This window comes from Pogoniulus pusillus, chromosome 1 (assembly GCF_015220805.1).
Source record: "Pogoniulus pusillus isolate bPogPus1 chromosome 1, bPogPus1.pri, whole genome shotgun sequence".
In the NCBI taxonomy this organism is placed as follows: domain Eukaryota; kingdom Metazoa; phylum Chordata; class Aves; order Piciformes; family Lybiidae; genus Pogoniulus; species Pogoniulus pusillus.
Genome location: NC_087264.1, coordinates 20184174 through 20207612, shown reverse-complemented (window position 1 = coordinate 20207612; position 23439 = coordinate 20184174). Strand labels below are relative to the sequence as shown.

The 23439-nt window shown below is 47.8% G+C and overlaps 1 protein-coding gene across 3 annotated transcripts in view; it reads left to right on the top strand.

Moving 5' to 3' along the window:
* The first annotated feature begins 2612 nt into the window (after nucleotides 1–2612).
* Nucleotides 2613–23439, top strand: part of MAP4K5 (mitogen-activated protein kinase kinase kinase kinase 5) — a 116273-nt gene continuing 95446 nt past the window's right edge. The window contains exons 1-2 of one of the 3 annotated variants that reach the window (XM_064142997.1): nucleotides 2613–2859; nucleotides 3206–3409. In XM_064142997.1, the coding sequence (XP_063999067.1) occupies nucleotides 3302–3409 (108 nt within the window). In that variant the 5' untranslated portion in view covers nucleotides 2613–2859; nucleotides 3206–3301. Of the gene's footprint in view, nucleotides 2860–3148; nucleotides 3410–23439 lie in introns of all 3 variants that reach the window. The other 2 variants (XM_064143006.1, XM_064143014.1) reach the window with 2 other exon arrangements.

Below are 23439 nucleotides of genomic sequence, written 5' to 3'. Positions count from 1 at the left end.
CTGTCTACAACTGCCTGAGGGGAGGCTGTAGCCAGGTGGGGGTTGGTCTCCTCTGCCAGTTGGCCAGCGGTGGAACAGGGGGACACAGCCTTGGGTTGTGCAGGGGGAGGTGTGGGCTGGATGTTGGGAGGAGGTTCTTCCCAGAGAGAGTGATTGGTATTGGAGTGGGCTGCCCAGGTTGGTGGTGGAGTTGCCATCCCTGAAGGTGTTCGAAAGGGGCCTGGATGGGGCAGTTGGTGCCATGGTCGAGCTGACTGGATGGGACTGGGTGCTGGGTTGGACTGGATGATCTTGGAGGTCTTTTCCAACCTGGTTGATTCTATGATTCTGTGAAATCAGTAGAGCAAGAAGCAGTGTTCAAACCTTCAGCTGAGGAAGGGAGAGCACAAGGACACAAACAGCTCACTATCAGCAGTGACGGAAGCTCATTTATGGGGGGAGAGGTAATTGTTTTGTTCAAAATCACTTGAGGAAATACAGCTCCCCAAAGGGTAAATAGTTTCTTCTGTGTTTGCTGGGTGTTCAGGAAAACGAATGTATTTATGTTGGAGAGAACATACAGGATGTAGAAGGCTTTCAGAGTACAGGGAGAAATTAAATGAGGATCTCTTTGAGTTAGCAGCCCCCTGCTCCCCTGACTCTCTGGAAGCAGGACAGTTTACATTTTGGAGCTTGCTTCTGCCACACTCCATTTCAAATGAGCCCATAAATGAAATCAAATTCCACTCTGCAGTTCCCAAGAGCCTGCACGCTTTGCCTTTGAGTTTAACCTAAAGCAACACGTCCAGAGTTATGCTGGGCAGCTTACGCAATCGGCAGCAGCTGGCTCAGGTGCCTGCATGTGGGATTTCTACATGTGCTGGAGTAAGCTGAAAACCCAGACTCCATTTTAAACTGAGAACCAGTACCCAGCTACTTTGCCAACAGGCTATATATTGGACCTGTGTGGGCTGTCTGGCCGCCAAAGAGGCAAAATCCTTTCTGGAATAGGCAATGCAGAGTGATGAACAACAAAGAAATTTGTACATCTGGCATCCATTTAATTTCTTTTTCCTACCTAGCTTTTGCAAAAGTATTTCCTGCACCAAGTATGTAGAGTTTTTGCACCTAGAAAATCACACCTCCTTTTAGGCACTGCTGATTTTATGTGCAGCAGACACTGCTGTAAATTCCAGCATTTCTCTTCTCCAAATCCCCATCTTTGGGCTTCTTACATTGCTCAGTGCTCGTTTGAGAGACCAGAAATGATTTTTGCCCTTAATTTCAGCCACCTTGCTGAAAATGTTCTCCAAAGAGGGAAAGGCAGGTAGAGAGTGCTTTTTGTCTTGCAGTTTCTCGGGAGCTTTTTTGACTTTAGGAGCCCAAGTAGACAAGTCCCGACAAGTCCAAGTTAATTCTCATGTGACTATCATTGCACTGGCTGCCCACAAAGCTAAATGCCACGGTGCTTCATTAGCCCATGAAAAGGATTACATGATGCAGCTGCAGGGTTGCAATCCAGATTGCAAAGGATGAAATTCACGGTCATGGGGAGTCCTACCTAGTCTGTGTCCCCATTCCCTTCCTCCTCTTACACTTCAGGAAGTCAGGCTCTGGTATACCCTCCTTCTCCTTCAGAGCCTCTCAGGTAGAAGGTCATCCCTTGGCACTCAGCTCTGAGGGAGGTTTTGCCATGGCAGCTGTGATAACCCCAACCAGGATGTACATGAGGGAATAGCACTGGGGTTAGAGATGGCAAGTTCAGCCTAGTGTTTGGGAGAATAATGAATATGGCTTACAGAATATAAACACGTGGTGTGGGCAAGCTGGGAGCTTTCCTTCTGCATCCAACGAGGGGACACAGGCCAAAAGCCACATCTGTCCCCTCTCTTGTCTCTCCACAACCAAAATGTGGACCTGTTGGAGTGGGGCCAGAAGAGACCACAACAATGATGTGAGGGCTGGAAGCACTCTGCTGAGGCCAGACTGAGAGAGCTAAGTTCATTCAGCCTAGGGAAGAAAAGGTTCCAAGGAGATCTTCTTGTGGCCCTTCAGTGCTTAAAAGGGCTGATTAGAATGCTGGGGACAGACTTCTGAGCAGGGCCTGTTGTGACAGGACAAGGGCTGATGGCTTTAAACTAAAAGAAGAAGATTCAGACTACAGAAAGAAGGAAGAAATGTTTGATGCTGAGGGTGGTGAGACACTGTCCCAGGTTGGTCAGAGAGCTGGCAGATGCCCCATCCCTGGAACTATTCCAGGTCAGTTTGTTCACGTCTCTGAGCAGCCTGCTCTAATGGCAGACGTAGCGGGGTTGGACGAGAGGACCTTTAACGTTTGCCCCTTCCAAACCGAATCGTTCTGTGAGCTTGAGGACGTGGCAGCCCCAGGCTCACCCCTTAGCGGAAGCCCCTCGTGTGCAGCTCCAGGAGGGGCAGAGGGGCCTACAGCTCCGCCGGCGGCACCCCCATGGCCCTTTCCGCACCTTCGCACCCGTGGGCAGCACCCCAGGGCCGGGCCGGGCCGGTGCCCGGGCTGCTGGCGGCACAGCCGATGGCAGCCATTATGACACTGGCTTTACTAACGCCCAGGGGCGGCCCGGGCTGCAGTGAAGGAGGCGGGGGAGGGGGAGTTAGGAAGAAGAGCAGAGGCGAGGGCAGGGAAGGAAGAGCCGTGGAGGTGCCACCGGCCGCGCCGTGGCGCTGCGGCGTCGCGAAGGCCGCTGCTGCCCCGTCCCGACCCGACCCGACCCATCCCGGCTCGGCCGGGCGCTGCGTGCGTTGGAGTCCGCCACTGCGGCTGGTAGAGAGGCCGCGGCGAGAGGAGGAGGCGGCGGCGGCGGCGCTCCCTCCCCGGCAGGACAAAGGGCTGTGGGCGCGCAGGTAGGAGCCGGCCCAGCCCTGCCGTGGGCCTGGCGGCGGGCGGGCCGGCGGCTGCACCGGCCGGTGGTAGGCGGGCGGGCCGCGGCTGCTCCTCCGCGCCGGCGGGACGGGACCTCCCTGCTTCCTTCCACACCTCCCCACAGCAGCTAGGAACGGCTGCTCCCCGCCGGGTTCGGCCCTTCCCCGTTGCCCAGGGGAGCCCTGAGAAGTCGCTGCGGAAGGGGCTGACCCGCCGCCGGGCCGCCAAAGACCGTGGCAACCGGCGGCTGCTTTGCCTTTGTCTCGGCAGCCGCGGCCCGCAGCCCGCGCTGGGAGCCCTCCCCTGAGCAAGCGCTTTCCGCCGCAGGAGCCATGGGCCGGCTGCCGCGTTAGGAACATTACCGGCCGGAGGAGCGAGGAGGAAAGCGGCCGCTGCTCCCCTTCCCCTGGGGAAGGGCTGGAGATGGAGCCGGCGGCGCGGCCGAGCGGAGATATCCTGAGGCGGAACCCGCAGCAGGACTACGAGCTGATCCAGCGGGTGGGGAGCGGCACCTACGGCGATGTCTACAAGGTGAGAGGCGTGGGCTGTGCTCGGGGGGTTTTCCTCACGGCCAAGGCATCGAGGCTCAGAGTGACTGCTGAAAAACCCAGCGACTTGGGACGTCCCTTCCGAAGCCTGAGGCTTCTCTCCCTGTCTAACATTTTTGTCACAAAGGGTTGACTTCTGCTTGCAGTGTACTGGTCCCTTTAGTGACTTCGTCTCTAGGTGAACCTGCCTTAGCAAGGAGATTGGACTTGGTGATCTCCAGATCTCCTTCTAACCCCTACCGCTCTGTGTGGTTCTTAGCTTTGAATTGGTGAATGTTGGAGATGGTAACTAACTATGTTGCTATTAAAGAAGGTAGAGGATATATGTTTGCTGTACCTGCTTCCAGAATGCATCAGTTAAAGCACCTGATTAAAAGGGTGCAGGTTTATCCCTGAGGTTAATAATAGCAGGCAAAAGGCAGAAGCAGATTAAAGCTCTTCAGAAGCTGGAACAGAGTTTGCAGCCCATGGTAGAGTTACCACTGCAAATCCAGTGGATGCTCTTGAAATGGTGTGTACTGGTGCTCACATCACCAGAACTACAGCCCTGGGAAACAAATATAGGCATGGCATGTTCTTCTCCAGGTGCAGGCTGGGGACAGAGTGGCTGGAGAGCAGCCAGGCAGAGAGGGAGCTGGGGGTACTGGTAGATAGTAGGCTGGATATGAGCCAGCAGTGTGCCCAGGTGGGCAGGAGAGCCAATGGCATCCTGGCCTGGCTCAGGAAGAGTGTGTCCAGTGGGACAAGGGAGGTTCTTCTTACCCTGTACTCAACACTGGTCAGGCTACACCTTGAGTATTGTGTCCAGTTCTGGGCTCCTCGATTCCAGAGAGATCTTGAGATACTGGAAGGTGTCCAGAGAAGGGTGATAAAGCTGTTGAGGGGTCTGGAGCACAGCCCTGTGAGGAGAGGCTGAGGGAGCTGGGGGTGTGCAGCCTGCAGAAGAGGAGGCTCAGGGCAGACCTCATTGCTGTCTGCAGCTACCTGAAAGGAGGTTGTAGCCAGGTGGGGTTGGTCTCTTCTGCCAGGCACCCAGCAACAGAAGAAGGGGACACAGTCTCAAGTTGTGCCAGGGGAGGTCTAGGCTGGATGTTAGGAGGAAGTTCCTGGCAGAGAGAGTGATTGGCATTGGAATGGGCTACCCAGGGAGGTGGTGGAGTAACCATCCCTGGAGGTGTTCAAGAATGGACTGGATGGGGCACTTGGTGCCATGGTCTAATTGATTGGACAGGGCTGGGTGCTAGGTTAGGCTGGATGATCTTAAAGGTCTCTTCCAACTTGCTTGAACTTTTCAGCAATATGTGTTTTCAGCTGTGTGGGAATAGGTGCAGTGATGTTTTACTTTGTAGTGCTGTTGAGTGTTTAAAATAGACCTGAGACAGCCAACCCTACAAGAAAAGGTGTGTTACTCTGCCACATGAAAGGCAGCTGTAATTGCTCCTGCTGGGGGTGGGCTCTTTGCTAATGTTCAAATTGAACTTTTATAGATGGATCCTGTTCCCACCACCCCTTTGAAATGGTTGCTTATGGCCTCGGGGAGTTATTTTTAACTTTTCATGGTGCATATTTACCTTCCTTATTTTTTCCCCTCCTGGAGTGTTGTGCACAGCTTAGTCAGTTTCTTTGCTAGGGAATCTTAGCAGTAAATCCCTTAAAAGAGCATTTCAAGTTTCCATAAATCCCAAACTCAGCCTGCCTTGAGCTTTGTTTGGGTTTGCCTACATGGTACAGGGCAGCACGACAAGAAGTAACTAGTGGTGTTGCAGAGAAGTGTTTGGTGTTGGGGTGTTTTTTTGGTGTGTGTCATCTCAGTGTGGAGAAAAAGGAATCCTCTGTTTCTCATTAGGCTGGTAATTAGCGGAGAGCTGTGCTGACATGTCATCGAGCTTCCGGTTCCGGAGCTGGTTTGAATGCATGGCTCTGGAGGCTCTGTGCCATGTAAACATATCTCCTTAAGAAGAAAAAAAAACACCCAAACCCACAACTCTCCACCTCCCCCCCACCCCCTCTCCCCGCCTCCATTCTTTGAGTTATGAAAAATGTGTCTCCAATTCCTCAAGCGGTTTCACATAGGAAACAAACTCAAAGCTCCTCAAGAGTGCAAGCTGGCAAATTTCAGTCCCAAGTCCTTGGCACTTTTTTAGCCATCATTGTGATTCTTAAGACATGTCTGAAGTTAATGAGTTTAAAGTAGTTTTGAGAGCCTGCATTTGTTTCTAGGTCATTGGTTTGCTCTTTGTTTTTTATGGAGCCCTGCAAGAGGGAGGAACTGTGTCAAGGGAATACTCAATCAGATGGTCCTGGCTGTTATGACAAATAGGCAAAGCAAACTTTAGTTTTTCAAGTCACTGATGTTATGTTAATTTTAAAACTAAGGTTTCTTCTTTTCTTGAAAGGACTTAACATATAAACCTTGTACTTTTATTTTCTTTAGCCTGTGGTAAATCTCCTCTTAGCACAGATCTTGTGCTTGCTGAAGGCTGTCGGCAGTGTTTATAAAGTGCATTTTTTTGGGGGTGAATATCTGGTTGTTGTTATGTTGCAGAGCTGGGGGAAGGTTTGCTAGAGAGCACTCTTAAATTAAAATGGAATTTTCCTCTCACCTCTTCAAGTGGTTTCTCTGCTCCATTGCTTCTTATGAGTCACCAGCATCTCTTGCACATTTGCTTTTGGGACATCTAACTGAGACCAGTTTTCTGATTGTGGGAGATTTGCCTCTTCCTCAGATGCTTTTTGGTGGTGGTGGTTCGTGCCTCAAATTCTTCTGGGGGCATTTGGTAGCTTTTAGAGTAATCTGTTGGTTTTTAGATATTGAAGGCAGAGGTTAAGCAAATATTTGTGTTCACTATTAGGTTACAGAAGAATATTTAAGGCCTTTCTAAAAATCTCCTGCCCACTTGGCTTTTCATTACTACTGTGGAAGCTTAAAACTGAAATGTGTTTTTCTTAGTGTTTGTGGCTTGCTTTTTTTGTGTCTTGTCTGTCACATGGTGCACAATGGCTGATTGTAGGGCTGCTTGTAAGTGCTGGATTGTTGATGTTGCTTAAATTCCTTTATTTTCCCCCCAAAAAACACAGTTTCAGGGTAGGGGAGAAACCATCACTAAGAGAAACCATCACTAAGTTAAATTATTTTCTTATGGATTTACAGAGTGTGTAAACAGATCCAAGTTTGAGTCTGCCAGTCTTGGAAGTGCAATTTCCATTACAATCCTCAAGTGTTAGTTGTCTACAAAGCTGGGAAAGGTTGTTACTGTTAAGCCAATTTTAATCAGTTGGAATAGTCCATCTCTCAAACCATTGTATCAAGCAATCTGAAATTGCTGACTTCTGAAAGAGGCTACAATAGCAAAGATTCACTGAATCACAGAATTAACCAGGCTGGGAAAGACCTCTTGGGTCATTGAATCCAACCTATCACCCAATCCATCCAGCGCTGAATGGCTGGACTACATCCAACTGACTTCATGTGGTCACTCACCTGTTTCTGTGCCAAGGAAGGGCTGGGGTGTGGTAGGAGGGGTCTGTTTACTACTGGTAGTAAGCAGTATAGCCAAAGGGAAGGTCACCTCCTTCATTGAACTGTACCAAAATGCAGCCTCATCAAGAACCTGAGGAATTGTGAGATTGAATACTGGCTGGAGGGTTGGGCGTAAAGACTGATAGTAAACTGAGTGAAATCCAGTTGGTGGCTGGTCCCCAGTGGTGTTCACTGGGGCTCAGTACTGGGGCCAGTTATAAGTGATATGGGGGAGGGGATCAAGGGCACCCTCAGTGAATTTGCAGATGGCACTCAAGTTGGGAGGGAGCATTGATCTTCTCGAGGGTTGGGAGAGTCTACAGAGGGACCTAGACAGGCTGGATCAATGGGCTGAGGCTAATGGGCTGAAGTTCAGCAAGGCCTGGTGCTGGGTCTTGCACTTGAGTCATAGCAACTCCATGAAGGTTCAGGGCAGAGTGGCTGGAAAGCTTCTCAGTAGAGAATGCCCTTGAGGGTGTTGGTTGACAGCTCGCTGAACATGAACCAGTGTATGCCTAGGTGGCTGAGAAGACCAACAGCATCCTGGCTTGAATCAGCAGTAGTGTGACCAGTAGGACCAGGGAAGTGATTGTACCCCAATACTGAACACTGGTGAGATTGCACCTTCAGTACTGTGTTCAGTTTCCGCCTTCTCACTTAAAGAAGGACATTGAGGTGCTGCTCCAGAGAAGGGCAACAAAACTGGGGAAGGGTCTGGAGTTTTGTGAGGAGCAGCTGAGGGAACTGGGGTTGTTCAGCCTGGAGAAAGGGAGGGTGAAGAGAGACCTTAGGGCTCTCTCCAACTCCCTGAAAGGAGGTTGGAGCCAGGTGGTTGCTGGTCCCTTCTCCCTAGTAAGAAGCAACAGGATGAAAAGAAGTGGCCTCAAATTGCACCACAGGAGGTTTAGGTTAGACATTAGCTGAAACTTCTTCACCGAAAAGGTGGTCGAGCACTGGAACAGGCTCTCTAGGTAGGTAATTGAATCTTCATCCCTGGAGGGCTTTAAAAGCCACAGAGATGTGGTGTGTGGGCTTAGCATCATCCTTGGTAGAGTCAGATAATAGTTGGAATCCAGCTTGAAGGCCTTTTCCAGCCAGAACAATTCTATGACTCCATGATTCTACTAACTAAAAATTAATGCTGACAGTATTTTTTCTGTCCCCTTTATCAGATGGTCAGCACTATGAAGATGAAGTCTACAAGAGCAAGGTTTTAATTTGGTTTTCTGGTAAATTTCTGTTTGCCCTCCTTGGTTGTATACCTGAAAGCCTCAAAGCATGATGCAAGTTCATGCATCTGCAGCATTGTACTGAAATAGATCTTGTGTGTATGTGGTTAATGCAGAACAGTCCAGCTGACTACTGTCTTAGAGAAGAAAGTTTTAAAAGCCACTAGAAACTATAAATACAACCTCCACCACTGGGAAGTGGCCCACCAGATCCCATCCCAGGTGAAACCCCATAGTGCGGCTAGGTGTTTCCCAGGACAGGTTTTCATGACAGCATGACCTGTCAGTGACCTTGCAACTTTTCAGTAGGAGCTTCTGGCCTAATTTGGAGAAGGCCAGTTTTGATAGCAAGTTCACATCAACAGCTCTATAAGCAGGCTGTTGCTGCAGGCCGTGATGTTTCCTTGGAAGTAGCTGAATTAGTGTAAGACTGAGCTGTTTTAGTTAACTTGCAGGATTTGGTTACATCAGAATAACAAATTATTGGGCTGTATGGGTTTGTAGATGTTGGTGGCCTGAAGGACTTACAAAACAAGTGCTGTATTAGGTTGATCATTTACTTGAGCTGCATTTTACTGAGGTTTACTTTTTGAGTATTGAGGACTCGGAAGAGGTTTGGTGGGAGAGAGTTAGTGGAAATAATAGAATCACAGAATGATGTGGGTTGGATGAAACCTTAAAGATCATCTAGTTCAAACCACCCTTGCCATGGACAGGGACACCTTCTACTAGATCAGGTATCTCAAGGCCCCATGCATCCTGGCTGTTAACATTTCCAGGCGTGGAGCCTCCACAACTTCTCTGAGCAACCTGTTCCAGTGCCTCACCACCTTCATGTGAAATAAATTCTTCTAGTTTAAAGCAATTCCCCCTTGTTTTGTCACTACATGCCTTTGTAAGAAGTTCATTTCAATTTCTCCTATAGCCTCTTTCAAATACTGAAAGGCTACTAGAGTGTCTGCCTTGAGCCTTCTAGAATGAATCATAGAATGGTTTGGTTTGGAAGGGACCTTTAAAGGTCATCCAGTCCAACCTCTCTTGCACTCAGCATGGACATCTACAACTACAGCAGGTTGCTCACAGCCCCAAACAATGTGACCTGGAATAGTTTAAGGGATGTGACATCTACTACCTGTCTGGGCAACCTGGGCCAGTTTCTTAGCACCCTCAGTGCCAAAAATCACTTACTTTTCTCTAGTCTGAATCTCCCTCTTTTAGTTTAACCCCATCACCACTCATTCTGTCACAACTGCTCAAAAGTCTGTTCCCAGCTTCCTTACAGGCCCCTTTAAGTACTGAAAGGCCATAAGAAGGTCTCTACATGTCATGGTGAAAGATGCAGGGTCACAACCTCTTGTACATAAAAAGGAATTTAAAGTCTTCTGCTGCATGAGTGCCTTCATCTTCAGCCTATTGACTGCTGGTGAACAAGACTTCCACTCACTACCATCTCCTCTGTCTCCTCCCCCAGCTCCACGAAGCTTGGCATTTTGTGGTTTGCAATGTAAGTGCCCCAAAGAGGGTTTTAACTAATGCTCAGTTTTGGAGAAAGGGAACAAAAGGATGGTTTATATCAAGTGTCTTTGAATTCTCTGGTTTGGCAGCTGAGCTGAGGGCTGATAAATGTGCTCAGCCCAGCATCCTCTCTGAGTTGAATAGCTGGATGGATGTCTGTCCTAACTCAGCCACGATGATCAAGTATGATCTTGTGCAGCAGTTCTAAAGCTGGCTTGTTTGGATTTTTCCAAGCATGGTTGTAGGCAATGCTACAGTAGCTCTCATCAAAAGTAAGTTCTGGGGGAGAGAAAAGTGCCAAATCAATAGCAGAAACTATCTGTGAACAAGAGATGGCTTTCACTGAATATCATGGCAATTGCATTCCTTTTGGAGTCACCTGATCAGTCTCTTTTATTCTCTTGGGTTTGTTTTCATCTCAGTCATAGAACCATGCAACTATACCATGGCACTAAGTGCCTCATCCAGTCTTTTCTTGAACACCTCCAGGGATGGTTACTCCACCACCTCCCTGGGCAGTCCATTCCAATGCCAATCACTCTCTCTGCCAACAACTTCCTCCTAACTTCCAGCCTATATCTCACCTGGCACAACTTGAGTCTCTGTCCCCTTGATCTATTGCTGGTTGCCTGGGAGAAGAGACCAACCCCATCTGGCTTTAGTCTCCCTTCAGGTAGCTGTAGACAGCAATGAGGTTACCCCTGAGCCTCCTCTTCTCCAGGCTAAACAACCCCAGCTCCCTCAGCCTCTCCTCATAGGGTTTGTGTTCCAGGCCTCTCACCATCTTCGTCACCCTTCTCTGGACATGTTCCAGTATCTCAACATCCCTCTTGAATTGAGTAGCCCAGAACTGGACACAGCACTCAAGGTGTGGCCTGACCAGTGCCGAGTCCAGGGGCAGAATAACCTCCCTTGTCCTGCTGGCCACACTGTTCATACCAGGGTGTACTTCATATTTCTCTCCAGAAGATCATTTTCATTGCCAACACATTTGGATAACTTTGAATGTGTCCAGAATTTATAGCATGAGGTGTCTGAGTGGTGCCCTGGTCCATCAGCAGAGGTGTGTGACAGAAGCAGCAGATAATCCATGTCAGGGAGAGTAGCTCTTCCTGTCAGCAAGGCTGTGGTGGAGTTTGCCAGCACATTCTGCTGACACCAATGACTGTCCATCCGCTCTGCAGCTGGAAAAACAACTCTGCTTGCTACCTTTATTCATGTTTGGCACCTTGCTTCTTGGTTATGGCCGTGAATGAAAAGAGGCAGCATCACAAAGCCCTACAATGGTTTGGGTTGGAAGGGACCTTAAAGATCTAGTTCCAAACTCCTGCAGTGGGCAGGGATGCTTCCTACTAGACCATGTTGCTCAAATCCCCATACAGCCTGACTTTGCTAGGGATGGAGCCTCTGCAGCATCTCTTGGCCACCTGTTCCGTTGCCTTGACACCCTCATGGGGGAGAATTTCTTCCTAATGTCTCATCTAAATTGAGCTTCTTCCAGTTTAATGCCACTTGTCCTGTCACTCCATGCCTTTGTAAAACATCCCTCTCCAGCTCTCCTGAAGCCCCTTTCAAATACGGGAAGACTGCTTTAAAGTCTCCCTGGAGCATTCTCTTCTCCAGGCTGAACAACCCCATTTTTCTCCAAGCTGTGACTTTTGTGTGCTGGAGAGTGTGTTTACACTGGCAGTACCATTCAGTGTTGTTTGTGGTGAATCTTCCACACCCCTTTCTCTTTTCTCTTCAAGGGCAGCTTGTGTGAAAAATTGAGAGGTCCTCCTGTTTATCAAAATAGCAGAACAGCTCCAGTTAGCTTTTAACTCTGTTCCTGCCTAACCAGCTCTGCAAAATCACTATCTTCTGTTGGATAATATTTAGCTTGTTGGCATCATTTTAAGATTCAGATCTTCCTGCTCATATGTTCCCCTGCAGCTGGCCTGCAGGAAGTGTCCTTGTCACATGAAGGTCTGAGCTGTTGGGAGCTCCTCATGTATGGAAGCTGGATAAACTGCTCATCCTTCTTAGGCTGGTTGAGGGAAATTTCAGCATCTCCTGTGGAGAAGTTTCCAGTCTGCTCTTCAACTTTGTAAATTCCTTCACCTAAAGGTTAGAGTAATTAATTTTACCTAGCTTGGTGGATAATGACTGCAAGGACCTTCTCAGCTTCTCAAAGAGCCATAGCTTATGTTTCCCCACAGCAGATGGAAAATGCCATGTTGAGAACCATAGAATTGCTTAGGCTGAAAAAGACTTTTTAAGGTCACTGAGTTCTACCATTAACTTGGCACTACTGAGTCCACCACTAAACTGTGTCCCTGAGCACCACATGTACATGGCTTTTGAATCTTTCCAGGAATGTTGTGTTAACCATTTCCCAGGGCAGCTTGTTCCAGTACAAGGCTGCAGCTTTGCCATGGCTTGACCATATCTCTGGAACAGGCTCCCCAGGGAGGTGCTTGAATTGATGTATCAGGAACAGCATGGCCGGTAGGTCAAGGGAGATTATCCTGCCCCTCTACTCAGCACTGCTCCAGCCACATCTTGAATACTGAGTCCAGTTCTGTGCTTCTCAATTCTAGAAAGATGTTGAGGTACTGGAAGGTGTCCAGAGAAGGGTGACAAAGCTGGTGAGAGACCTGGAGCACAGCCCTGTGAGGAGAGGCTGAGGGAGCTGGGGGTGTGCAGCCTGCAGAAGAGGAGGCTCAGGACAGACCTCACTGCTGTCTACAACTACCTAAAGGGAGGTTATGGTCAGGTGGGGTTGATCTCTTCTCCCAGGCAACCAGCAACAGAACAAGGGGACACAGTCTCAAGCTGCACCAGGGGAGGTCTAGTCTGGATGTTAGGAGGAAGTTGTTGGCAGGGAGAGTGATTGGCATTGGAATGGGCTGCCCAGGGAGGTGGTGGAGTCGCCATCTCTGGAGGTGTTGAAGAAAAGCCTGGCTGGGGCACTTAGTGCCATGGTCTGGTTGACTGGATAGGGCTGGGTGCTAGGTTGGACTGGATGATCTTGGAGGTCTCTTCCAACCTGGTTGATATTTGATGTGTTGACATGTTGAGATTGCTCTTCTACCAAGTTCATTTTTGTGTCTTCTACATTAATAGTCTATAGAAGATTCATGTTTTCAGAGAATTGCAGCATGGAGGGACCTCTGGAGATCATCCAGCTCCCATGCTAGATGGAGAATGAGGAGGATTTGGCTGGGTGTTTCCAGAAAGCTGAATTAAAGGTGGTTTGGGTTTAATGCGAACAATTGGATTGGTAGTCTTTTGAAATCTGAATTTTGAGACATGCATGGAAACATAGAGTACTTTCAGTTGGAAAAGACCACTAAGAAAATCAAGTCCAACCATCAACCTAATACCACCATGGTCATTAAACCATGTCCTGAAATGTCATTTCTACATTCCTTAGGGGCAGGTGCTGTTTTTCATCAGAGGATGAAGAGATTGTTGCGGGGTGACTCTGGCTTACTCATTCTTGAACTTTCTTTGTGTGGCTCTGTCCTGTGCAGCATTGAAGACATCATAATGGTTGGATTCAGTGATCTTGAAGACATTTTTCAACCTTAATGATTCTGTGACCATTTTTTCTTACATTGCTTGTGATGCTCCACCACAAGAAGTTGGATTTTTGTTCTCTTCTTATCTCTGTGTGTCTGTCTGTTGGCTGATTATTGCTGCTAAGGATATGCAGAGTTGTGTCACTTTTGCCTCTACTTAGAATCATATAATCACAGGGTTGGACATGACCACAAGGATCATCTACTTCCAACCCCCCTGCCTTGGGCAGGGACACCCTACCCTAGAACAGGCTGCCCACAGCCTCATCCAGCCTGGCCTTAAACACCTTCAGGGATGGGGCCTGAACCACCTCCCTGGGCAACCCATGCCAGGCTCTCACCACTCTCATGCTCAACAACTTCCTCCTCACTTCCAGCCTGAACCTACCCACCTTCATCTTTGCTCCATTCCCCCTAGTCCTGGCACTCCCTGACAGCCTCAAAAGTCCCTCCCCAGCTTTTTTTTTTTTTGGAGGCACTCTTCAGATTCTGGAAGGCCACAAGAAGGTCATCTGGGAGCCTCCTCTTCTCCAGACTGAACATCCCCAACTCTTTCACTCTGTCCTCATAACAGAGGTGCTTCAGTCCTGTGAGCATCCTCCTGGCCCTTCTCTGGACACACTCCAGCATCTCCACATCCCTCTTCTAATAGTGGCTCCAGACCTGGATGCAGTACTCCAGGTGGGGTCTCAGCAGAGCAGAGTAGAGGGGGAGAATCACCTCTCTCACCCTGCTTGATGTTTAATGTACAGATGTACAAGTTAAGAGTTGGATTCCATTTTTTACACTCTCATAGAATCATAGAATTGGTTTGGTTGGAATAGTCCTCCAAGATCATGCAGTCCAACCAACATCACCATGGCTATTAAAACATGGCCCAAAGTGCCATGTCCACAGATTTCTTGAACACCTTTGTGGATGTTTGGGAGATTTAGTCATCGCTCTTAAGGGAAGATAAGTGTCAAAGTCTCTTGTGCAGACAAAGAAATGTAAACATGATAGGTGGAAAGAATAAAGGTGTGGCCATGCCGTTTTTATAGGTGTACTTTGTTGTGATAAACTGAGGTAATCCTAACTTGACAAGAAGTGATGTTTGTTGCTCTCCAGTGACTACCAGCTTCAGTTGTTTGTGTCATATTTACCAGAGGTTTCAAACCAGCAGCAGTTGAAATTTGACTTTTGCTGCACTTGATCTGCAGTGTATCACAGATTTATACGATGGTAGGGATTGGAAGGGACCTCCAGCCATTATCAAGGCCATCCTCCTTGCCAGAGGAGGATAACCTAGGGCAGGTCACACAAGAGCACATCCAGATAAGTTCTGAAGGCCTCTAGAAAAGGGGACTCCACAACCTCCCTGGGCAGCCTGCTCCAGTGTTCCATTACTGTTACAGTAAAGAAGTTTTTCCTCATGTTGAAGTGGACTTCCTGGGTTCCAATTTGTGCTCACTTCCCTTTGTCTTATCACAGGAGACCATTGAAACAAAGGCTAGCACCACCTTCTTGCTTCCCCCCACCATTAGATTTTGATCAGCACTGAGCAGATCCCTGTTCACTTTTCTGTCCTTCAGGCTAAACAGTCCCAGGTCTTTCAGTCTTTCCTCATGAGGCAGTGGAGTGAGTGTTTGATGTGTCACAGGTATTCACAGTTGTGTTGTCTATCAGAGAACAGGGTCCACAGAGAGGTTGTGGAGTCTCCTTCCCTGGAGCCTTTGCAGGCCTGTCTGGATGTGTTCCTCTGTGATCTGTGCTAGGTTGTGTAGTCCTGCTCTGGCAGGGGGGTTGGACTTAATGATCTACTTGGGTTCCTTCCAACCCCTACTATCCTGTGATCAAAAGGGGCTTCTTCATCTCATTATAAAGACAGATTATCTGAAACATCTGGAATGCAAAGCTGGGTTTGTGAGGGAAGTGTTGCCATTTTAAATGTTCCCTAGGAGGAAGATCTCCATTGCAGGAGGATGATGGTGTACAAGGAGGGAAGGAACTGAATGAACTCAGCTTGGTTTTGTAGCATTAGCAGCTTGCAAAGGGCTGGAATAATTCATGGCACACCTTAATGAAAATGATATTTAGGTGGAGCCTGGGTCAGCATTTGGACAGGATGAGCAGTTTCTGATGATGCTTGTTTCCATTTTGTCAGGCATATCTGTTTAAATTTCAAGCTCTGCTTGAGTTCTGAGCCTCTGCTTCATGGGTAATTGAGAAGAGGCATGGCTAACTTTTTGATTACCATAGTGCCTTTTAAACTTTGCCAAACAGTTTCTCTCTAGTTTTAAATCTGGCTCATAATATGAAGCTGAGGACAAAAGGACCTCAACATGAAGATAATCTTCTTTACTGTAAGGGTGACAGAGCACTGGAATATGCTGCTCAGAGAGGTTTTGGAGATTTTCAAGACTCATCTGGATTTGTTCCTGTGTGACATGCCCAAGATGATCCTGCTTTGGCAGGGGTTTGGACTTGGTGATCTCCAGAGGTCCCTTCCAATCCCCACCATTCTGTAATTCTACAAGAATGGGTGGAGGGATGTTGAGGTTTTGTCATCTGCCATCGTTTCAGCAGTCAGAGCCACCTGCCTGTTCAGGGTACACGAACATGAATGTCCCTTTTTTCTCCTTCTGTGGGTGTTGAGGTTTGTCTAAACCCTACAGTGGGATGTCTTGAGAATGGACTGACTGTGCTGGCTTGAGCAGCTTCTGTAGGGGTGGAGGAGGAGGAGAACAGGCAGGCTGTGGCTGTTCTCCATGAAAGCATATGATGATGAAACTCTGAAAGAGGTGAAGCAGTTGTTGCTGCTGTTTCTCAGTGCCTTGGAGCTTCAGGCAGTGTGTGGGAAGCGTGTGTGAGATCCTGCCTGCCAACCAGGTCAGCTGTGCTTGGTTTGCCCTAAGAGGTGTGGTGCTGTGGTGCCAGGCTTTATCAGCTTTATCTTTCCCTGGGATGTTGGCTCATTGGATGTTGAGTTCTTCTCTGTGTTATGGCTTTGACCTTCCTACTCTCTCTGCTTCTATTACTTCATCCATGAGTATTGTTTTATTTAGCTACAGGAAGCTTGATGTGGAATTTGCGTGTAAGCCCTGTGCGGTTGCCCTTTGATTCCTCGAGTTCAGTGTCTTCTGTTTGTGTGCAGAGAAGGGCAGTAACCATCTCCTAAGCTTCCTGCAGGCAGAATGGTCATAAAATCATGGAATCTCCTGGTTGGAAAAGACCTTAAGATTATCAAGTCCACCCAAAGATGCTCAGGGGGCTGGAGCAGCTCTGCTATGAGGACAAGCTACAAGAGTTAGGACTCCTCAGCCTGGAGAAGAGAAGGGTTTGAGGAGACCTCGTAGTAGCCTTCCAGTATCTGAAGGGGGCCAACAGGAAGTCTGAGGAGGGATTATTGACAAGGTTTTGTAATGACAGGACAGGATCTCCAAGGTCTCTTCCAAGCTGGTTGATTCTGTGATTTAATGGTGACTGGGCAGTAGTGGGTTAACATTTGAGCTTGATGATATCAAAGGTGTCTTCCAGGACACTCACAGAAACATTTCTATCAGCTCATCCTGAGAGGAAATGTTGTGTATGCTGCTTCCCAGAGCATCATGCTGGTGAGCTGGAGAGCAGTTTGGGGACCAGGGAAGCAGCCAGACTGTACAGAGTTCTTTGGCCTTGCTATCATGATTTCCTTGAGCTTTCCCAAACACATTCCTCAGTGATGTCTGGCTCAGAAAGACTGGTCCATGGAAAATCCACCCAGCTGCTGAAGGGAGTGGATTACATGTCTTGGGGGTGGAAACTGTAGGCTTTTGTGCACTTGTTTGTCAGGCTGAGCAGCTTCCTGGGAGAGAGACACCCTTGTTGGGGGTGTTCTAGCAGGGAGCAAGCAAAGGCTTAGAAACATTGAGAAAGAAAAGAGGAATTAGGCAAGATGGAAAAATGTTCTCAAGTATATTAAAATGTTAACATATTGATTTATAGTTTCAGTTAAATAACCAAGCCTGTAATATTCTAAATTCTATACCATGTGTATAATGAGCAGCATAGTTATGGTCCATGTTTTAAAGGAAATTGAACAAGTAAAGAACTCATTGGCCCAAGTGCTTGAAACCAGACTAATGAAGTAAAACCCATGTTTGACAACTTGTGATGGTTTGGGTGTTACCTGCCCTCTCCCAACTTAAGAAAATCACTCAGACTAGACTCAGTTCATCTGGAAATCATAGAATCAACCAGGTTGGAAGAGACCTCCAAGATCATCCAGTCCAACCTATCTCCCAGCCCTATCTAGTCAACTAGACCATGGCACCAAGTGCCTCATCCAGGCTTTTCTTGAAGACCCCCAGGGACAGTGGAAGAATGAAGCTATATTTACAGCTTGGCACAATATGCAAGCAGGTATTTACAGTATATACAGCTATAGACAGAAATATACAAGTTAAAAAAGTAATACAGAAACACAACAGCCCTCCCAGAAACCAGAGTCCCCAGGAGGGGCTCTCAACCACCCTTCCACCTTCTCTTCACCCTTCTATCTTACCCCAGATTTTGCTTTGTTTAAGGTGAGTTTGGAGAGTTGGCCAGGGGGATTAGGAAGCAGAAGGATTAGTCAGGCAGCAAATGAGAGAGAAAAGTGCAGCCCAAAGTCCAGAGAGAGACTGTTACCTATGTTTGTATTCTTGTTCTTATCCATCTCAGCAAGCCTATGAGTGCAGTAGACATCAGCATTGTTTCCTTTTCACAGCTTATAGTCTAACTCTTCTCACCAAAATATCCCAGCTAGGCTCAAATTAGCACACTACTGCAGGCTAAGCTGTAAGAAAACGAATGTTGCTTGTTTTAAAGTGAGGCCATTTTAAATGAATGGGTCAGTTGAAACTGAGAAAACATTGCAAAATAAAATGAAGAATCAAAACAATTTTTGTCTGTCTTCTCCATTCTGGCTCAAAATAATGTGTGAGAAGAAAAGATAGCTGTAAAATCATGAAATATAGTATGTGGAATGGAGTGGTGGTATGGTTTCTCTCTTCATCAGCACAAGTACAGCACAGAGTTTACGCTCGTGTACCTAGAGTATTTAACATTTCTAATTAGCCTCATTAAGACAAAATTAACTTAAAATCATCAGTAAGTTTGCAGATGACACCAGTCTAGGAGCAGATGTGGATTTGTTGGAGGGTAGGAGAGCTCTGCAGAGGGACCTTGCCAGGCTGGATGGGTGGACAGAAGCCAATGGGATGAGACTGAACAAGGCCAAGTGTAGGGTTCTACACTGTCTCCACAACAATCCCAAGCAGCACTACAGGCTGGGGACAGAGTGGCTGAGAGCAGCCAGGCAGAGAGGGACCTGGGGGTGCTGGTAGAGAGTAGCTGAAGATGAGGCAGCAGTGTGCCCAGGTGGGCAGGAGAGCCAATGACATTGTGGCCTGGCTCAGGAAGAGCGTGGCCAGCAGGACAAGGGAGGTTCTTCTGCCCCTGTGCTTGGTACTGGTCAGGCCACACCTTGAGTACTGTGTCCAGTTCTGGACTCCTCAATTCAAGAGAGATGTTGAGGTACCAGAATGTGTCCAGAGAAGGGCGATGAAGCTGGTGAGAGGCCTGGAGCACAGCCCTGTAAGGAGAGGCTGAGGGTGTTTATCCTGCAGAAGAGGAGGCTCAGGGCAGACCTCATTGCTGTCTGCAGCTCCCTGAAGGAAGGCTGTAGCCAGGTGGGGTTGGGCTCTTCTGCCAGGCAACCAGCAACAGAACAAGGGGACACAGTCTCAAGTTGTGATGGTGGAGGTCTGGGCTGGATGTTAGGAGGAAGTTGTTGTCAAAGAGAGTGATTGGCATTGGAATGGGCTGCCCAGGGAGGTGGTGGAGTTGCCATCCCTGGAGATGTTCAGGCAAAGCCTGGATGAGGCACTTAGTGCCATGGTCTGGTGGATTGGCTGGGGCTGGATGCTAGGTAGGACTGGATGAGCATGGAGGTCTCTTACAACCTGGTTGATTCTATGAATGCCATTTCTCTTTGTCTCTGCAGAATTCCAAACTGTTTTTTTTTTTAATTGCTGACTAAATTAGAAGTATTACTCATCATTAATCATCATCATGAGATAGAAAATGCAGATTCTGAATAAATTGTGGGTTTATTCTGGTAGAAATGGCCCAAAAGTAGTCAGAAAGAAGCAAGCTCAGTGGGGTATTTATTTACATGTACATAAGTGAAATTAAGAGGAAATCCTTGTATCTTACCCATTTTCCCAGCCTAGGATGGTGATAGTTGATATAACCCAGGCATAAACTAAAACTTAACCTTAGGACAGAGAAAAAAATCTCTCTTTCTCTTATTTTGAACTAGTTTTCTTTTCACTTCTTTGATTTACACAGCTGCTTTCTGAATATTTTTTTTCTCTTCTGGTCACAGTTTGGTTTAACAATAACAACAGCAAAGAAGACCTATTTTTGTCATGAAGACAACTTTATCGCTTGCTCCTTCAGTTTTGTAACTACTGAGTTGATGTCTGAAGAATTGAAATTTTAAGGAGGCAATTCCTGAACAGATTTGGGGGATTTGGATTTTTCTACTTAAATCTGCATTTTTCACCTGCACCACTCTAGATTGCCTCCGATAAATTACAATAAGGAAGAGGAGTTAGTGTGGACTTCTGTCCTGCCCTGGATTTGGAAGGCTTTATATGGCAGAAGAACTTGTGTGACATAAAACTGGCCACAACAAGCCCAAACAGTGCTACTGGCTGGGGACAGAGTGGCTGGGGAGCAGCCAGGCACAGAAGGACCTGGGGATGCTGGTAGATAGTAGCTGAAGGTGAGCCAGCAGTGTGCTCAGATGGGCAGCAGAGCCACTGGCATCCTGGCCTGGATCAGGACCAGTGTGGCCAGTAGGACAAGAGAAGTTATTCTGCCCCTGTACTCAGCACTGGTCAGTCACACTTTGAGTGCTGTGTCCAGTTCTGGGCTCCTCAATCCAGGAGAGATGTTGAGGTGCTTGAATATGTCCAGAGAAGGGTGATGAAGCTGATGAGGGGCCTGGAGCACAGCCCTGTGAAGAGAGGCTGAGGGAGCTGGGGGTGTGCAGCCTGGAGCAGAGGAGGCTCAGGGCAGACCTCATTGCTCTCTACAACTACCTGAAGGGAGGCTGTAGCCAGGTGGGGTTGGTCTCTTCTGCTAGGCAACCCCAGCAACTGGTCGAAGGGTCACAGACTCAAGCTGTGCCAGGGGAGGTCTAGTCTGGATGTTAGGAGGAAGTTCCTGGCAGAGAGAGTGATTGGCATTGGAATGGGCTGCCCGGGGAGGTGGTGGAGTCACCATCCCTGAAGGTGCTCAAAGCAAATCCTGTATGGGGGACTTAGTGCCATGGTCTGGTTGACTGGCTAGGGCTGAGTGCTAGATTGGGCTGGATGATCTTGGAGGTCTCTTCCAACCTGCTTGGTTCTATGAAGAGCTGGAGGGTTCTGCCAGAACACTGAAAAGGTGCTTGCATACAGGGCTCGGTTGCAGCATGAAGCACAGCAATTGCAGGCAAAATAGCTTCAATAAACCAAACCAAAACCCCAGAAAAATGCATGCCTGTGGATGTTTTGTTCTGACTAATCTGAAAGTATGTCCAAAAGTATTTGTGGTGTTTTAGGAAGTTGTGTGCAGATACTGATAGGGTGTTCGAGTTGCAGTCTCAGAACTGCAGTTTCTTGTCTTTGAAATATTCCTCAGTTCACACAGCCTTGTTTCTCTTTTTGTCCCACTGTAGCCCCCCCACTGTGGGATGGGTTTTTTTGACAACAGCATAGAAGAATGTTGAAAAACAGGAGAAAAAACCAAAGGGGACAGCAGCTTGGCTGAGGGTTGATGGGTTGCTTCCTTCCGAGGTGCTACAAATATTTGGGTAGGGGGTCTTTTGTGTTGCTTTTTCCTTCCCCAAGTAGCCACACAAAATGTGCTGGATAGGAGGGTCCTGGCTCAGTGGCTCAGCCCAGCAATGGGAGGATGGTGGAATCTGGGGTGGGGCAAGTAACTGGAGGGAGGTTGTAAGGTGGACTTGAAGGTCTCAGAGGTCTCTTCCAACCTCAGCAATTGTACAATTCTATGTCAGCTCATGCTTGCAAAGCAAAGCAGTGAAGAATTCCTGTAAAGTGATGCTCTTAAACTCCTTAATCCAATGTTAAGTGACTTAATTGAAGAAGGAAAATAGAGCAATCCATTTCCTTTTCCTTCAGGAACTTCTTATATCTCCCCCCCCCCAAGAAATCCAGGTTCCTTGTTGTGATGGGAAAGAATGGTCCAGCACTTTGGACCGCAGCCATGGATTTCCTGCATGACCATGATGTGTTACTTACTGGTTCTGCCCTTGGAATGTACAAATAATCATAACCTTCTATAGCTTGCCAAAAATGAAAACTTCTGGTGTCTTCCTTTTGCATGAAGTTCATGGACTTAATTCCAGATGGTGTCTGGTCACCAGTGGTGTTCCCCAATGGCCAGTTCTTTATTAATGATCTGGATGAAGGGATCAAGGCACCATCAGTAAGTTTGGAGACCACAGCAAGTTGGATGGTGGTGTTGATCTGCTTGAGGGTAGCGGGGGCGCTCTACAGAGGGAGCTTATTGCTCTCTACAACTACCCAAAAAGAAGTTATAGCTAGGCAGGGGTTGGTCTCTTCTTCCAGGCACCCAGTGACAGAGCAAGAGGACGTAGCCTCAAGCTGCATCAGGGCAGGTTCAGGCTGGATGTTAGGAAGTTCTTCATGGAAGGAGTGATTGCCCATTGAAATGGGCTGCCCAGGGAGATGGTGGAGTCACCATCCCTGGAGGTGTTTAAGAGGATGCTGGATGAGGCACTTAGTGCTGTGGTTTAGCTAATTAGAAAGGTTAGGTGATAGATTGGACTCAGAGGTCTTTTCCAACCTGGTTGATTCTGTTACCTGGACAGGCTGGATCAATGGGCCAAGGTAAATGAGGTTCAACAAAGTTAAGTGCCAGGTCCTGCAATAGAATAGAATAGAATCAACCAGATTGGAAGACGCCTACCCAACCAAGAAATTGGGTCACAATAACCCCATAAATGCTCCAGACTTGGAGCAAGGTGGCTGTATACTACCCAGCAGAGAAAGCCCTGAGGGTGTTGTTTGACAGCTGGCTGAAGATGAGCCAGTGTGTGCCCAGGTGTCCGTGTAGGCCAAGAGCATCCTGGCCCGGATTAGCAGTAGTGTGGCCAACTGGACCAGGGCAGTGTACTCAACACTGGTGAGGCTATACCTTGGATATTCTATTCAGCTTTGGGTCCCTCACCCCAGGAAGGACATTTAGTTGCTGGAGCATGTCCAGAGATTGGCATCAAAGCTGGTGAAAGGTCTGGAGCACAGGTCTGGTGAGGAGCAGCTGAGGGAACTGGGGTTGCATAGCATGAAGAAAAGGAAGCAGAGGGGAGGAAACCTTTTTAGTCTCTACAAGTTGAAGGATGTTTAAGTCAGGTGAGTTTTGTTCTCTTTTTCCTATTAACAGTGGTAGGACAAGAGGAAACACCCTCAGGGTGTACCAAGGGAGGTTTAGCTTGAATATGAGGAACAATTTCTTCTCCAAGAGGGTTGTCAAGCCCTGGTGTGCCAGTTCGAGGCAAGCTGAAATATTCTAGTGAAAGAAATTAGATGAAAGGCTGTGAAAAGGAAACAATGCTGATGGCTACTGCACTCATAGGCTTGCTGAGATGTATAAAACCAAGAACACAAAACACAGATAACACAGTGGGCCTGTGTCACAGCTGGTGCCTGCACTTTTCTCCCTGGCTTGCTTTCTGTGTAACTAATCCTTCTGCTTTCTAACTCCCCTGGCTGATCTTCCAAACTCACCTTGCACGTAAGGCAAACTCTGGAATAAGGTAGAGGGGTGGAAGTGAGATGGAAAAGTGGTTGGGAATCCCTCCTGGGGACTCTGTTTTTTGAGAGGGCTGTTGTGTTTCTGTATTACTTTTTTACCTTGTATATAGCTGTTTCTAGCTGTTTACATTGTAAATATCTGCTTGTATATTGTGCTAAGCTGTAAATATAAAGCTTCATTTTTTAATTTCCAGCTGGGCTGAGTCTAGTCTGGGTGATTTCATAAGAGTGAGTGGGTGGGTAACACCCAAACCATCACAGCTGGAACAGGCTGCTCAGGACAGTAGTGGAGTCCCAGTACCTGCAGACATTGAAAGGCTGTGTGGATGTGATGC